Source organism: Spea bombifrons, chromosome 5 (assembly GCF_027358695.1).
Source record: "Spea bombifrons isolate aSpeBom1 chromosome 5, aSpeBom1.2.pri, whole genome shotgun sequence".
Taxonomy (NCBI): domain Eukaryota; kingdom Metazoa; phylum Chordata; class Amphibia; order Anura; family Pelobatidae; genus Spea; species Spea bombifrons.
The window spans coordinates 101,928,450-101,946,305 of NC_071091.1; the positions used below are offsets into that span (position 1 = coordinate 101,928,450).

General features: G+C 41.1%; 1 protein-coding gene across 1 annotated transcript; it reads left to right on the forward strand.

The window, feature by feature from the left end:
* Positions 1-613: 613 nt before the first annotated feature.
* Positions 614-16,068, forward strand: TBC1D31 (TBC1 domain family member 31). The gene is made up of 23 exons (XM_053467689.1): positions 614-876; positions 1,205-1,322; positions 1,980-2,126; positions 2,434-2,549; positions 3,493-3,671; positions 4,246-4,397; positions 5,489-5,648; positions 6,452-6,652; positions 6,788-6,976; positions 7,401-7,480; positions 7,594-7,740; positions 8,257-8,390; positions 8,672-8,805; positions 9,500-9,679; positions 10,142-10,374; positions 10,553-10,705; positions 10,824-10,959; positions 11,450-11,542; positions 11,773-11,907; positions 12,622-12,816; positions 13,004-13,157; positions 15,165-15,278; positions 15,791-16,068. Exons 2-23 carry the CDS (start codon positions 1,246-1,248, stop codon positions 15,931-15,933), a joined length of 3,252 nt encoding a protein of 1,083 aa, XP_053323664.1. The 5' UTR covers positions 614-876; positions 1,205-1,245; the 3' UTR covers positions 15,934-16,068.
* The last annotated feature ends 1,788 nt before the right edge of the window (positions 16,069-17,856 follow it).

A 17,856-nucleotide genomic window follows, 5' to 3' on the forward strand; every position in this document is an offset into this window, starting at 1 on the left:
GGTTTCAGAGGCCGCTCGGCCTCGAGGTGTTCATCGTATCGTATACCGTAATAAAAGACTGTTCGTTTCCTGGAACATGCACAAACTGTATTCTGTCACCACCACTTCCTGCTTATGGAACGCAAGCTTCGCAATCTGGCATCAGGCACTTCCGGTTTTAGAAGCGGCTCGGCCAACAGGCGGAGACCGCACTACCGACTATTGCTTCTCATTCTTTCCATCTATGAACGCATTAAAACAAATCAGTGTGGCTGCACATAGTCAATATTCTAGTAATAGATTATAAATCACTGCTTTGTACAGCGTTTAATAAGAAACATAGCTCACTGCAATTATTCTGGCGAGTGGCCCAAATCCAATATGGCGGGATGCACTTCTACATAGTCTGCGATCTGTGCTGACGTCAGCTTCTGCTCCCAAAGCGAAACTACATTACCCATGCTGCCCCGCGCTCCTCGCTGCGGGGTTATTGCCTGATGCGTGAATATTTTTGTATAGTGTAAAAGACGGAGATAATAATTGGATGCGGTTTCTGTGCCCGGGTGTCCTCGTTATCGTTGGGCCTAGTCGGTGTCTGTTGTCACGGAGGGGCGGGACGGGTTTGAATTTCCCGCTGCGCAGCGCGGCTCAGCTCGGTGTTTGTTATTAGGGGAGGGACATATCTAACAGACAAGTCGGAGCCTCTAATAGAGTAACACAAGCACAGCGAACACACGGGGCTGTTGGCATGTACACATAACGAATATATTGTTAGAACGCGTACCGGTAATCGCCATTCATATAATTACCTCACGCATGTGTACGGGAGACACATACGGCTTATGGAACAGATCAACTGAGCAGAGGCTGAGCCACCGGGTTAACGGGACACAAAACGTGAGTAAGAACACAGCTGTACATGTGCTGAACGTTTACTGAAAAGAGTGGTAGATAAGTGGAACGGCATCCCAGGAGAAGTGGTAGAGGTTAATATATTGAGGGAATTTAACCATGTATGGGATAGGCATATAGCTCCTGGATCTAAAACGAGACTAAGGGTTTAGATAAAGGTGGGAGTCGGACCAGCTGGGCCGAATTGGGTCTGATCTGCCGTCTCGTTCTATGTTCCTTTGAGTAAATCCCTTGCGGTCAGAGGAGTGTCGTGTAGCGCTTAGCGTGTATCATGTATGATGTAGTCGGTATTCACTCTCTTATTCCTGCGCAGGTTGTACGGCTCGTCGAGCGGTCTCGGCTCCTGTCATCACCATGCAGACTACGGATCTGGGCTCCAAAGACACCGGGAAGATCTGGCACCGGAAGCCGAATCCGTCCGCCAACGACGGGTAATTCAAATGCCAAAGCTGGGAGACGGGGGGCGGGAATAGACAACATCTAAACACCCCCCCACACACCGCTGCCTCATAGTCAACAGGGGGGGATAGGGGTCAGAAACATACTTTCTAAACAGCAATGTTGAGACAGTTACCATGGAAACCATGTTTCTTCCATAATAACGGTTTATGAATGTGATCTAAAGCAGGGATTGGCTCGTTTTCCTATTTCCTGAAAACCTTCCAGCTTACCTGCAACCTCCCAGTTTAGTGAATAAACGCAGGTCTCCAATGACCTAGCTTATTCTCTAGTTATTGGGGTTTATTCACTAAAGGGTGGGCTCCTTGACGTCGCTATACATTATGAAGGTCCAGCTCCAGTGATCTGCTGCTGAGCCGGCCCTGTAACCTGTAAAGTTAAATAACCGCTCCTCCTTCAGCTGAGCGCGACTCTGAGCCGTTTATTATTAATGTCCGGGAGTGATCCGAGTCTGTAACCGAGTAACCGGTCAGCGCCTGTACTGCCCGCCTAATGGAGCCGTCTGCTCCGTGAGCTAATCACCAGAGCAAAAAATCCCATAAACCACCAGTAACTGTATTTATCCCGGGATGTTTTGTTGGTCCTGCTGTAACCGCCTCGTACGTAAAATGGAATCTTCTTCTCTGCAGGATCATCGTGAATATCGTCCACGGCGGCGCGGCCCGTCACCCCACGACCATGCGCTTCCTGCAGGTGGCGTTTGATGGTTCAGGCGACTCCTTCCTTGCCGGAGATCACCTGGGACACGTCTATTTATTTAATCTGAACAGAAACACGTAAGAGACTTTTTTTTTTTCTTTTTCATCTTTTTTTCTTGAAAAAAACTGAAAATTAGGTTCTCCAAATTATCAGCCGTTTGCAATAATCAGGAGGAAAAATAACTTCGATGCGTTCGTAACGGTAACCGCTCCGTTGCTTGGCTGCCGTCCGCTGTACAGTGTTCCCAGGCATGAAGGGGTTAACGGGTGCATTCTACATCATCAATCCAAAGTCGCCAAAAAAAGCAGGTTTCTTCTGTAAATCGTGTCATCGTTTGTAGCGGGTTGAGGATTATTAGTGAATTATTTCCCCCCCCCCCCGCAGGTTCGATCTCGTTCAGCGTACAGCCCAGGCGTGCACGGCTCTGGCGTTTAACCTGCACCGGAAGTCCGAGTTCCTCGTGGCCCTCGCCGATTATTCCGTTAAATGTTTTGACGCAGGTACTGCGATTATTCAGGGATGGGGGGGTTATTTATAAAATATTGATATTTTCATCTAACTTAATTACTTCATAGAAATTGCTGTTTCAGATCATAAAATATCGTTAGTTTCCGAAAAAATGGTTAATAAAAAAAACAAACATTGGAACTAAGGAAGTATGTGCCAATAATTACCCAAAAGAAATAAAAATGAACGTGTAAAAGCTCTGATATTCTCTGAAGACGCATGCAAAATGGTCCTGTCCAATATTACACAGCCCTGGAGCCACTGCACGGATCGCCAGGCGCTATTATTCTTATTTTATTTGTTTTTAATATTAGGAATAAACATTAAATCTTATTTTAGGTGAGGTCTCCACGTTGCGTAACTCATAAAAATGTTAATAGCAAAAACAAATCTACACCACTGTTCAAAAGTTTGGGGTCACTCAGCTGTTTTCATGGAAAATAATATTGGAACACAGGAGTGATGGGAGTGATAAAGGGCCATTGGAACACAGGAGTGATGGGAGTGATAAAGAGCCATTGGAACACAGGAGTGATGGGAATGATAAAGGAATGATGGGAGTGATAAAGGGCCTCTGTACGCCTATGAAGAGATTCCATTAAAAATCAGTCGTTTACAGCTACAATAGTCGCTTACAACATTAACCCCGTCTGCGCTGGATTTCTGATCCATTTTATGTTACTTTAATGGACAAAATGGGCTTTTCTTTTAAAAAAAAAAAAAAAGAAACAAGGAAAGTTGTAAGAGGCCCCAAACTTTTGAACGGTACGGTGTATGGCAGTTTTTATCTGCATAACCGTTATTTAGAGTAGACGTTCAGTGTGAAGGTTGCGGTGCGTCTGTCTCCGGGGTTGCGGGGAATTATCTGAACGCGGTATTTGCTATTAGGTTCGGTTGCCTTTCAGCGTTTTTGCTCTCCTGTTCTTTTGATCTCAGACTCCAAGGAATTGGTGAGCTGGATGCGTGGCCACGATTCCGCCGTCACCTCCATCTCTGTGCACGGCTCGGGGAGATACGCAGTGACCACGTCCAGTGAGACCGCCCAGCTCTGGGACCTCGACACCTTCCAGAGGAAAAGAAAACTCAACGTCCGGCAGTCCGTGGGGATACAGAAGGTAAAGAAATAAGAGAAATATACTTAATGCTGGAACGGCTGTGTGTTGGCGAACGGCCCCGTGTGTCTGTTTGTGTTTGGCCTTATTGACACAAAACAAAGCATTAAAGGAGAAAAAAAACTTTGATAAGGGTTATGTATACAACATTCACGGCGGAAAAATGGGGGGGGGGTAAAATAGCAATTCTAAACAATTGTAAAATGATGCAGAAAGCACAACTTGTAACAATTCTGCCTGTTGTGCCCTTGAGACACTTTTCTTCATAAATCCCGTTGTATAAAACTTTGCTAGAAGATACTCGTTAGTGATCTATATGTAAATCGTAAAGCCTTTTGTGTTTTATAATTTCAGGGTTTTTTTTGTAAAAGTAATATTGTGTACATATAAATTATGTATAGTATAAATATTTATTGATGCTAATGTCCTAAGAATGGAAGGCACGCTCTAATCCATAACATTTATTTACACTGTACATGATTATCTATTGATAGTTTGAGCATAAATTAGAATAATAATTAACAATATTCTGACTCAATAAATGGCAATAATAAATATTATTTTTTTATTTCTACAGGTATTCTTCCTCCCTTTAAGTAACACGATACTGAGTTGCTTTAAAGACGACTCCATTTTTGCCTGGGAGAGCGACACGCTGACGTGCAAATACCAGCTTCCCAATCCTGAGGATGCTTCCAAGTTACGTTATAAAGCGTTTGCTGTAACAAGGTACGTTAGAGACATAGATACAAAAAAATAATAAATCCGCCCCATCTAGTCTGGTATAAAAAACCTCAAACCCTAATCAGTCATTGGTCTCATCATGCGCTGAGAATAGCTTTGTGCCTATCCCATGCATGTTTAATTTCCCCTACTTTATTAACCTCTACCACATCTTCTGGGAGACCATTCCACTTATCAACCACAATCTCAGTAAAGTTAAACTTCCTCCCGTTACATGTAAGCCCCTTGAAAAACGAATTCATAGGATAAATTACAGCAATGGCTCAGGGCAGAGCCGCTTCGGAGAATTAAAACTACCTTTTCAGAATGATTTGGGTGGAATATATCTGGCCGAGGAGACTAAAACCTCAAAAGTTTTTTCAAATGTGAAAAACTTTTATATTGATGTCCTACAATCAGACATCCAAACTGCTCTTCAACGCACAGCGTGGTATGGTGTACTGGTCCTGCGCGGCTACGCACCGGATTAAAATCTAACAGACGAACGTCGTTTTGATCCTAAACTTTGTTAATATGCTTCTATAGATGGGGGGGGTCTCCATAACTGCCCCCAATACTCTAGGTGAGATCTGACGGAAGATCTGTAACGTGTCAGAACACCCCCCTGTTCCTTCTACTAATGCCTCTCGATATACAGCCCAGCACCCTGCTTTTATAATACCGGGCTGCCCCTTCTCTGGCGCAATATATATAATAAGCTATTCAAAGCGAACCTGGCTAATGAATTCCATAGAGGAATTTCCAACATCTTGTTGTTAATCTCAGTCCCCTGGTTGCTCTTTGGGTCTGGGGTGCTTAGACTCTCACGCCATTCTGTTTTAAAAGCTATATGACTGCCACATATCCCAGCGAGGTCAAAGCGGATACAGGGGGCCATTGGCCATTTATTCAAGAAGGACTAGCCGTTAAGGTGGCAGAAGTTTGGCAGGTGAAAAATATTGCTTCCCCCATACCTGTTGGCTCTTAGATCATCCACAATCTTGTCCACTTTGCTTTTGTTAATGTAGGAAATGGTGACGGTAAGATTCATGGCTTTATCCATTTTTCCCATTATGAATGAGTCTGTTTTTATGCAGAGACGGGAGGATTCTAGCAGCCGGAGGAAAATCAAATAATTTGCACCTGTGGTGTCTGGAGTCGAAGCAGCTCTTCCGCGTGATACAGATGCCGGCTAAAGTCAGAAGCGTCCGACAGATGGAGTTTCTGCCTGATAACTTTGACGGCGGATCCAGCCAGGTCAGTGCCGTCTGCATAATTTGATATCTGAACTTTCATAACAGTCCTGTTAAGGGTTAAAGGATTCATCGGATGGTATAATATGGTAACGGTATAGTTACCTATAACTAAAACACAGCCCTAAATTTCATATAAGTGTGCACATAATCAAAGGTACGCGATTAAGTATATGGCTGTGCAGCACCATTAACACATCAAGAATGTTTATTCAAGTGTGTTGCATGTGAAGGTTTGCTAGTTCTGTGTTTTGGATTGGATGTCAAAGGTGTTTAAGCCCAAAACAGACAAGACTAGCTATACAACATGTAAAACATCCGCTCACTTCATGCCCATCCCATGTGCCGGCTGGTGATCATGGGAGGAATAATACCACGATTCCCTAATTCTACCCGTTAAACAATGCGTTGCTGTCATGTGATGGTAGATTAACGGCTGTCGTCGCTCACACGTCTCGTATGGAGTGTATATAACGTGCAATAATCAGCGCTGTGGATCCATACTAGACGTATATCCAGAAAAACGAGTAAGACGATTATGTTAACGGTGCACTGGCGCAACCCGTGTTTATTTTTCATGTACCTGAGTTTAGCCCCTTAAACACAAATGTTTTGGGCCACGATGTCCATTTCTCAATATGCAAAGCCCCGGTAAGAGCGGATGAGTTGGCCCTGCATTGTGCATAGTTGATTGCATGGTCATTATGTTTCTCAACACCCCCCCCCTCACCTGTCTAGTGAACCTTGTGTAACGTCCCTTACTATTCCTTCTTCTCTTTGTTTGAAAACTGAACGTTCCTCCTTCAGGTGCTGGGTGTGCTCTGCCAAGATGGCATCATGCGGTTTATCAACATCCAGACATGCAAGCTTGCGTTTGACATCGGTAGCATTGACGAAGGCATTGTCACGGCAGCTGTAAGCCCCAACGGACGCTACATCGCCGGCATTATGGAGAACGGTAGCGTGAACCTATACAGCGTCCAAGCTCTGACCAGCGAGGTGAATAAGGTAACGTTCTATTGAAAGCGACAACGTTTGGTATTCTGGGCGCTAATACACCTTGTATTGAAGCTCTGCGTTTTCGGAGAACATATCTGTTGTTTTTTCCCTACTTATTTGGTTGTTTTGCTGTTTAATCTGCAGCCGCCGCCTCCACTTGTTAAAATGGCAGATTTTTCCAAAGACAAAGATTCTACCGTCAACAAAACAGGCGTAAGCGAGAAAGTCAGGGTGTCCTCCGGCAGGACCGGCAGACCGTTGAAGTCTAAGGACGAAATAGTGAAGACCAGAATTCTGAAGCCACAAGGGAATACTACTTGTGAAAATAAAGAGGTATGGATGAGCTTCGAAGGAACTCGCCGGCTCTGTTTAAGTACGTTCGTGTGATATTGAATATACTTTGGGATTGGTAAAGCCGTGACTTTCCTTCAGACTTGTAGGCAAAATATATTTTCAATAATCAATACCTTGGCGTTAAAAGTCAGTAACTAAAATCAGAAGAATCTATTTGCTTTGTTTGTCAAACTTAAGTGCATGTAATGTGTTTTGGTCCTGGCTTCCCTGAAGCCGTTAAAAAGTGTATTTGTCTCCCAAAAGTAGCATTTATTAATAAGTAGCACATTTAAATCTGGTTGTATTTTATTTCTGTATTTACCGAATAAAATGTTTTTTCGGAAGCTGTTTCATATAATCTCATGCATGCGTGAATTTTATGTTATATATTTGCAAACCATAACTCTTTTTTTCTTCTTTTCAGAATGAATTACCCGGTGGGCTTAACAAACCCCGTCTCCAGGCAATCCTGAAGGGCTTTGGAGAGTATCCTACCAAATACAGGTAACCAAGACATCGATGTTCCAGCATTGGATAAATTACCACGTGCTTACTTTATATTTTTTTACATTTATTTTTATTGACCACATATCTTGTTCACCTCTGTTTTAATGCAGGATGTTTATTTGGAGGTCTTTGCTGCAGCTCCCGGAGAATCACGCAGCCTTCAGCAGTTTAACAGACAAGGGAATCCATTCCCAATACCTGCGCCTTCATCAGGATTATCCTATAAAAAGCAGGAAGCTATTGAGAGTCTTGCAGAGGTACGTGCCGGTCTTGATGCTGTTCCTCCATTATTATCAGTTTAATCCACATGTAATAATGTAGGTAGAAATAGGCAGACCAATACATATTTACAAGCAGTCAGTAGCCAAGTATTGTTCTTAGGCTGTGTGGCAACAAAAAACCCAAAACCGTTATAAGGTCTTCTTGGATGGAAAATTATCTCCTTTAATACTTTACTATTTGAACTTACCTTCTTTTTTTTTTTTTTTTTTTACATTGGGTTTAAATTGCATTTTGGAGAATATCCTAAGCTTGTTTATGTCTTGTATTCAGAACGCTCCTAAATACCTGCATTAAAAAAAAAAATGTATATTTTTGAGTCTCTTTCAAAAAATCATAAATTGTATCAGATGCCGTTCTGAAAGACAGTCATTCTTAGGATATCTCCCATAAAAGTCCGGTTCCCAAACCACACCGGTACCGCCTGTCTATGATTTACGTTGCGTACATTGATACTATAATTCTATAGATTAATCTTTCTTTTTTTGCACCAGGACGCTTTCTGCTCTCGCTCATTGGTCGGTGATATTTGGAGAAACCAAATACCTTCCGCTGCTTGCGTTCCCATTCGTGAAGTTATTTCAGAACAATCAGCTTATTTGCTTTGAAGTTGTTGCGACGGTTATATGTAAGTGATATTTTTTGGCCACTAACATTAAATCTTCTTGGCTTTCTCTTTCTCTAACGCCTAATGTGTTAACAATGGGGAACGGTGTCTCAAACATCTAAATATTTCCAAAACAAGAACACTGATTCTCCTTTAAAGTTATATTTTGGACGTGGGATAACTGCTTAAAATCCCTTACTTTTAACCTGTCCGTGTCCAGTAATTTATTTCAGTAGTTACGTGATCGTGGACGTATGTTGTGTGATTATGGTTAATTGAGGTCGTTTTTATTGTACGTCTAGCCAATTGGTGTCAGCATTGGTTTGAGTATTTTCCGAATCCTCCGATCAACATTCTGAGCATGATCGAGAACGTCCTCGTCCACCACGACAAGGAGCTGCTGCAGCATTTTGTGAATTACGGCGTCACTTCCCAGGTAACCCTCGCGTTCTGAGATCCGAGATACCCAGAATTATACCGCTGATCAGATTTACCCGTATAGGCCGAATAACTGTTCTAGAGCTTTGACGTACAATTATATGTAATAATGTGTTATATGTATGTATGTGTATATATAAACATATATGTTTGACATAAAATTATGTGTATACCTAGGGAACCCCAGGAGCCTTTATTTTTTTTCTAACCAGATTTAAGTTCTCTGTGGGTGTATTTATTTGAACTCCCAAAAATCAGGTTGACTCCTAAAAACCATAAATATCCCCCAAATCACGCAGACACATACGGTAAAGCACAAACTGGGATTTCTGTGCAAGAGTCTGAATAAAGCTCGGTTTCTATACCCACAGAGACACATGTAATACTTGCTTTGATATGAAGCTGCCCCTGTATGCATGTTATGGATTTATATACATTAATGTTATTAATTAGACAATCCAAATCCATTTTGTTGGCCCTGCAGGGGCCGTGTATCCATATAGATCGTGTAACTACTTTTCTTTCTATGAATATTAAAACTTTAATATATTTGGTGCAGTAAACCACAGAAAAAGTCAGGCTTTAGATGAGTGTTCATGGTTGTTAATATCTGATAACGTCTATAGAAACCATTTGCTCTCCCCCTTTTGTCCGGTGTTGGATTGATTTATGGTCACGTATGATTCCTGTAGATCTATGCTTGGCCTCTGCTGGAAACTTTGTTCTCTGAGGTTCTAACAAGAGAGGAATGGCTGAAGTTCTTCGATAACGTGTTTTCCAATCACCCGTCCTTCCTTCTGATGGCTGTCGTGGCTTATAACGTCTCGGCCCGGGCTCCATTATTGAACTGCAACCAAAAGGAAGACTTTGAGGTACAAACTCTGTACATTAGCTGCATTCAAATAAAAAAAAAAAAAAAGTGAGCGTGTACTCAAAAAAAAAAAAAATTAAAAAATATATCTATGTTGCAATTTTAAGTATTAAAAAATAGCTTGTAACCACGAATCACTAAATTAAAATATTTAGATTTTTTTTTTTTCTACCAAACCTCCCCCATCTGTATCGTACAACCCAGGCTTAGTATTGCCAATGTGTTTTAATCGTGGCTTGTTGTACAACTTGACAGCATTAGTTGTCTATTGCTAAGCCCCCTTAAGCTAGAACGCAATGGGAAAGCATCGCCATTTCATTCAAACAAAAGCTGTGTCGAGGAGGCCGAACCAAATAACCGATTACAAGAGAAAATGAGCACAATAACTATGGCCTTGATCGGAGACCTACTATATTTACCCTGTTCGTCTTCATATATCGTGCTCTTGTCTTGGTTCATTCAGTACTTTTTTCATCATCGGAACAATCTGGATATCAACGCTGTGATCAGGGAAGCCTATCATCTCATGGATGCCACCCCGGCAGATATACATCCTCGACGTTCGCTGAGTGACATCGTCCCGCTCACGAAAGGCCAATACCCCATCTTCAACAAGTACCCCAAATTTATCGTGGATTATCAGAGTCAGGAGCGGGAGAGGATCAGGCAGGAAGAGATGGAATATCTGCGCGAGAGGTGCGTGTAGCATTTCCTCTCTTAAATATAACATTTCATATTTTCATGTGAATAATGTGAAGGCAATGCACTGTCTGCAATGAACATATCTTGCAGGACATGTGGAGCGATGCTTCCTTATATTTTACGTAGCTACCGTGGTGTGCTTTCCTTATTCTGAATTATCCGTTCCCTGCAGGCAGTTGGCCCACGAAGTAGAAGTAGAGGCCATAAAGCGGAAAGTAGAGGACGAAGCCTGGTACCAGCAACAAGAACTCCTCCGTGGGGCAGAAGAACAGAGGAGGAAACTTCTAACGGAGGAGGAACAAAAGCTGCTACATCAGCGCCAAAGGTATTATTCGCAGGGCCCTCGAGTGTCCCTTGCTGGTAACTTACTGTTCCCAATCCATTTCACCGTATCCAGTCCTCATTGGCACTTGTGTGCTCTTTCTGCGTTCTTTTCTTGTTAGGCTGGCAGCCGTGAAACGTGAGCTTAGGATGAAGGAACTTCAGCTACTGGATGCAGCGAGACGGCGATTCCTAAAGTATCAGCAGGACCAGCGCAAGATGGAGCTGAAGCGGCTGGACGATGAGATAGAAAGAAAGGTATTGTGTAGAGCCAGGGCCATACATATGTTTATAATGTCGTCCAGTCATTGACGGACAGGTAGCCTAGCTGTGTTTTTGATGTCTAGAGTGTTTCTCTTGTGTGAAGTAAACCACCATGGCTTTCATAAGTATAACGTTTTAATAATTAAATAATAATTGAAATATATATATATATATATCTCATTTATACTCGTAAACACCCAATAGCCCTGTCATTTTCGATCATACTGCATTGTAACTTGACTTTTTCCTGTATGCCCTGCACTGAATGACCAGGAACATGTACTAATAATAAGCCTCTGGTGTGTGGGGAGGAGAGGGGCTGCAGGATAATGTCGGTTGCGGGAGAATCAGAAATGTATAGAGTGAATCGTGTATAGATAGTTATGTATACCCAAGGTGTGTCATACTGCTTGTGATGTTAGAATAATTCTATGAATTGCGTAAACATGATCAAGCATTTATTCTCTGTAACTCTCCCCAACAGATGTGTACCCGCGAACGAGAGAGCGCTGCAGTGGTCCAGGACATAGAGGTGCGACACATGGAGCTGGAAGCACAGAGACGTTTCTTTGAACAGGTAAGGCTGCTTTACACGAAGCGTGTTCTGATTTTCAATACTATTGAACTTAAATATTTTCGGAATGAATCCTCTTCGTCGCCGTCATCTGCCTGAAAGGTTTTTTTAACATACTGAATGTTAAGGAGATCAGTAGGGGCTGGATGTAGTTTCTTCTGAGTTTGATCCGTTTTGATGTGTTTTCAGAATGCTATTCATACGATATGTCTGCAAATTATTTCCTTACGCAGAAACTGGCTAAAGAGCACGAGGTAGCGACTCAAGAAGTCAAGGGGGAGCTGGATGCCAACCGCAGAAAAGCCGACCTTGAAGAGCAGATGTTTTGGAGACTCATGGAGACTGAAGCAGACCTCAAGGATCACAGGGTTAGCCGTCAGACTTACTTCTGCTCTTTTAATCTGCCCCTATAATTAAAAATGAGCTTTCCAAGATTCTACTTGTTAGTTAGTGTTCCTGAAGTTTATTTGAGATCTTATTCCATCTGGTGATATCTTTGCTGCCTCTAATGTACATGATTGATGATTGTTAGTGATTCTGCTGATCAGTATATGTATGTTGCCCTTTCATCCCCTCCTCTCGTTTGGTAATTCCACCTAGCTATGGGTTTTAAAAACAAATCTTCATATTCTGAGCCCATAAGGGTCAGGGAATAGTGGAGTGGAGTTGAGTGTTGAGCTCTAGGCGCTCTTTGTGCACTTATTTGCTCCTCACAATCAATAGTGCGATGCAGTCAGTGGGCCCAGGAACGCTCTGGGGGCTCGAAAAAAAGCTACCCCCGCCTTAAGGCCAGAAGTCCAAGTTCTCCCCTCAGCCCCTAGGGTGCTACACTTGATGTTGGCCAAATGGTTGGACGCCCTAACCCGGGGAGGGCAGGAAGACGGGGTATATCCCTACGGCGAGTGCCTTGTCGGAACATTTTCGAAGGTTCTGGCTTCTGCTGCGGCTCTGAATTGAGTACACGGGGCGCTCTCACAGTGAGTGGAAAAAGGACAATATTTCAAGAATATTTTTGAATGTATACCTAGATCAGAAAACAAAAAATGTTGTTTGCCTTACTTTTGTTTTTTTTCTTTAAAAAGTTACTGGAAGAAAGCATGGCAAAGGCCGATCGTCTGTGTTTGGAAACCGATTGGAAAATCGAAGCCCTGAATAAGCATAAACTTGACGATGCGGCCCGAGGAAGACGTTATGAAGAAGTGGCCAAGTTAGCGGAAGGCGTCAAGGAAAAAGAGAAGGAGCTGCTTGATGTAATTCAAGACATGGAGACAAGAAAGGTGGGTGCGAAAACCCAAACCCTGTATAACTCCTCCTTGGGGGCCAGGTACTCTGTATAACAAATGCAGTTAACATCCCTCCAGCATATAGTGATGTGTTTGCACGCAATGCTTCATTTCTTCTGGTAGTACTTGTGCAAAGTATATGACGAGTGTAAAGTGAAGCGTTTGTTCTCCGTTTTGTTAGTGGGCAGACGTTGCAAATAAAAGAGCGGAACTGGAAAGCGAGCAGCTGGCGACATCTGTGTTGGACGCCCAGAGAAAATGTTTATTACAGAGCGGGATGGTGCAGGAGGTGCGGCCCGAGGATGTTTTACTCGATGACGGAAGCGAGTATTTCGGTTAGTAGCATTTTGTTTTCCAAATTGTGTCTTATTATAGGATATATCACATTTATAGATATCGGGGCTTGACTAGAAACCACTTTGTGGCGCTCAGGGTTTTGCAGGACGGCGGGTCCCATGAGGCGGTCAGGATGGTCACATGATGTACACTATGTATCCCCGCTGGGTGCCTCGGGTCGCTCGCTTCACCTCACACTCGTAGGAGAGCATAGTGTGCCAGATTCACAAAGTCAGTAGATGGCGAGGGGGAGTAGTGTGTGTGTGTGTGTATGCTATAGTGTCAGTCAGTGTGTATATGTATAGTGCTGTGTGTGTGTGTATACTGTAGTCTCTGTGCTATATTCATAGTGCTAGAATCGGTGTGTGTGTGTGTAAATGTATAGTGCCAGGATCAGTATGCCCAGATTTAGTTTGTGTTAGTGTGTCGTTTTATATATGTATAGTGTTAGCCAGTGTTTGCATGTGTATAAGAGTGTGGTGCTAGCGTGTATGGTGTTGTTTATGTTACAGTATGGCATTAGCATGAGTGATGAGTGTGTATGTCAGCATTATAGTGTTAGTGTGTGTATTAGTGTATGGTGTTGGCATTGAATGTTAGCGTGTGTGTTACTGTAGTGTGTTGGTGAGCATAAGATGTTAGCATGTGTCTGTTGTCGTATGGTGTGTAAATGTATGTTAGTGTATGGCAAGGCTCAACAAACCCTGGGGGCCAGGTTGGGTAATGTATGAAAGTAAAAACATGATTGGGGAAGAAAAAAAGCTGTCTGCTAAGTTTTTGGCTGCCTCCTAGATCCAAACCAAATTTGTCGACCCCTGGGATATATAGGCGTAAATTACTTTGTGTGATCCAAATGAAAAAGGAACTATTAGTATTATCCTGGTAGTGACAAGGTGTATATATATATATATAATATATGTGTGTGTGTGTGTATGTATATATCTATATATCTATATCTATCTATATATCTATATCTATCTATATATCTATATCTATCTATATATCTATATCTATCTATATATCTATATCTATATATATATATATATATATATATATATATATATATATATATATATATATATATATATGTGTGTGTGTGTATATATACATATATATATACACATTATATATATATATATATGTATATATATATATATATATATATATATATATATATATATATATATATATATATATATATATGTATATATGTATATGTATATATATATATATGTATATGTATATATATATATATATGTATATGTATATATATATGTATATGTATATATATATGTATATGTATATGTATATGTATATGTATATGTATATATATATGTATATGTATATGTATATGTATATGTATATGTATATGTATATGTATATATATATATATATATATATATATATATATATATATATATATATATATATATATATATATATATATATATATATATATATATATATATATATATATATATATATATATATATATATATATATATATATATATATATAGCATGAGATGAAAAAACTTTGGAGCAGTTCACAGAAAAAAGTTTCAAAGAAAATAAATATTTTATTTAGAAAACACTAAGGGATTTATCCAATACTAGGATTTTTCAGGTGACTTTAATCTCAGCCAGCTAAGCCCTTCTTGCAGGACAAGCCCCCTGGGGTTGGCTCTCCCCATAGTGCATAGAGAAGTCCGGATCTAAAATGTTCATCTGCCAGGCATACCCCTGACTGATTAATACTCAAAACAAGTCTTATGCATTGTGATCAGGAACAGCAATTATGATTTTAGGGGTAAAATGTATTTGTTCAGTTCATGTATCTTGTGTTAAACATTCTATTCGTTCAGTACTTTCAAAGTATTATAACACTTGGTGTTGAAACAGAAGAAAACTTTATCCCAACCTAGAGTCACATCTGGGCTGCCATTCACTGCTGGCAATTAAAACTATTGGCTGTTTAAAAATTTTTTATTTATTTATTTGATGCAGAAAGTGTCAGCGATCTGAAAGTTGACTCCTCGGACAGAAATCAAGGGCAACGTGTCCCAAAACCGGCAAATGTCTGCTTAAATGATGTCTCTTCCACCAGCTCCTCTGCTCATTGTAAGAAATTTTGTTTTTCTAATACTGTTCCTGATCACCGGTTCTTACGTCATTATGAGTGAGTGAAATAAATGGCAAATTACACGGCAGGTTCAGTGCACACGGGGTATACCCAGGGCTTGATACAAGACTCGGGGCACAAGATTAATACTCCTAAATAATAAAGGTTATGTACAAAAGAAACACGGGCACAATACGTATAAATTACCAGCCTTTACACAAATGTCTGTTGGGGATCCAATTCCTGTGGAATGCCGAGTGTACCTGATGACTTGTAATAATATAATACTGCTGTTATTACTTACAATGCCTATCACTCCTAGCCATTACTATAAAGTTCTAATATCTGGCACTAGGGCCCAAACTGCCCTGGAATCTGCATTTGTTGTTTTTATGAAGTTTTATTTCTCTGTGTTAAGTCCTGCTGGTTATGCAGTTTTTCTACATTTCAAAAAAAATGTAATTCTTATTTTTTACTGATTTACAGTATTTTTTTGTATTTTTGTTTCTAGTCTCCTTAGATCGGGGCCGCACTGACCTGGAATGCCAAGAACGTGTCCTAATGAGCGAAGTACGAGATCTGAGGCAAAAACTGGCTTCTCAGGCTCGGAAAAAATATCACACACCGCATTTCTTTGATACAAACTGGACATAAAGACATAAATTACATTCCTATACTAGTTCCATAAGTGATTTTATTCTATTTATTACGGTTATTTTCTGCGTGATTGCTGAGTTTTGTACAGTTGGTTCAAAAAGCTTGAATCTATTAAAATAAGTTATAAACGTCTCCTTGCGTCTTTATTGTCTACATTGTGCTGCTAGTCCTTGTGACATGCGACGTTTGTTATTGAAGCTGCGGCATCATACAGGCTTCTTCATTCAATGTTTCTTGACTCTTTATTGAGTGGAGTGGATAATTGCAATGGCTTTCCAGCGGAAGTGGTAGAGGTTAGTACATGCATGATTTAAACGTGCAAAGGATACGAATAAGACTATACCGAATAGAAGACAAGACTGGGGGGCCGACTAAAGTTTGAGGTTAAGAAACTTGTAGAAGTTACGCTAAATGATCCTTTAATAGGACCCAGTAGGTCTTGTAAAGCAAGATTTGGGGAGAAAAAGCTTTCACAGTGCAGTATTCCAGTAATTCCAGTAAAAGACTTCTCGTTCTTCAATAAACCCATCCCTTTAGTGAAACTGTCACTAAAAATAAACCTGGCATTAATAGAACTTAAGCTCTGCCTCGTGTTAATGCATCAGTCACAGTATGGTAGAAAAGGAGTGCCGAGTGAATAAACGCGATACCCGACTCAATCTTCTATGTGCCGGAGCTCCTGCCAAACACCCTGATGTGTAATTTACTTTAGATCCGTCTTTTTCGTAGAAATGTGAATGTTATGTTGGGCATAACTGAAGAGCGCTCCTCCAATAAAGGCAAAACTGCACCATTCCAGTGAGTTTTGACTTACAGAAAGAATGGAGAAAAGGAAGGAAGAAGGGGGGGGTTGGATATGTCTACTGAATGAGTACAGCGTGAAACTGATTTTTATTGAGATGGTGGACCCCTAACGGAGGCGTTAAAGCCCTATTGCCTCCACTCGCGCTTTTTTATATATTTTAGTATTAAGAAGCTCGCTTTGCTTTGGGTATTAACCTGAAAGATCCAATGTGAGTAACATAGTAACTTAGTTCATAAGGTGGAAAAAAGACCAAAGTCCATCAAGTTCAACCTATATACATATTGTGTCCCTACTGTGTTGATCCAGAGGAAGGCAAAAAACCCTTATGAAGCAGATGCCAATTGCCCCATACCAGGGGGAAATTCCTTCCCGGCCCCAAATATGGCAATCAGAACAAATCCCTGGATCAACGTTCTGTCCCTATTAATCTAATATCCATAACTTGTAATATTATTGCTTTCAAGAAACACGTCCAGGCTCCTTTTAAACTCTTTTATTGAGTTTACCATTACCTCTTCCTCTGGCAGAGAGTTCCATAGTCTCACCGCTCTTACTGTAAAGAACCCCCGTCTGTGCTGGTGTAGAAACCTTCTTTCCTCCAGCCGTAGAGGATGTCCCCTTGTTATAGATACAGTCCTGGGTATAAATAGGTCCTGGGAGTGATCTCTGTACTGCCCCTTATATTTATACATAGTTATTAAGTCCCCCCTAAGCCGTCTTTTTTCCAAACTAAATAACCCTAATTCTGATAATCTTTCTGGGTACTGTAGTCCTCCCATTCCCCTTATTACTCTGGTTGCCCGTCTTTGAACACTCTCCAGCTCCAATATATCTTTCTTGTATACTGGTGCCCAGTACTGTACACAGTATTCCATGTGTGGTCTGACTAGTGACTTGTACAGTGGTAGAATTATTTCCTTGTCGTGGCTACGACCCCAACGGGCTATAAGGAGAAGACTGCGGAACCCAACACTGGGACAGAAAGCGGAAAGGGTAGATATGGAACTCGACGGAAGATTTGAATTATTCGGCACATCTGATCATGCAACGACACAAACAGCCACTAGATGGGGATACTGTCTGTTGAACGCAATGAAAATTCCAATCTTAAGTTT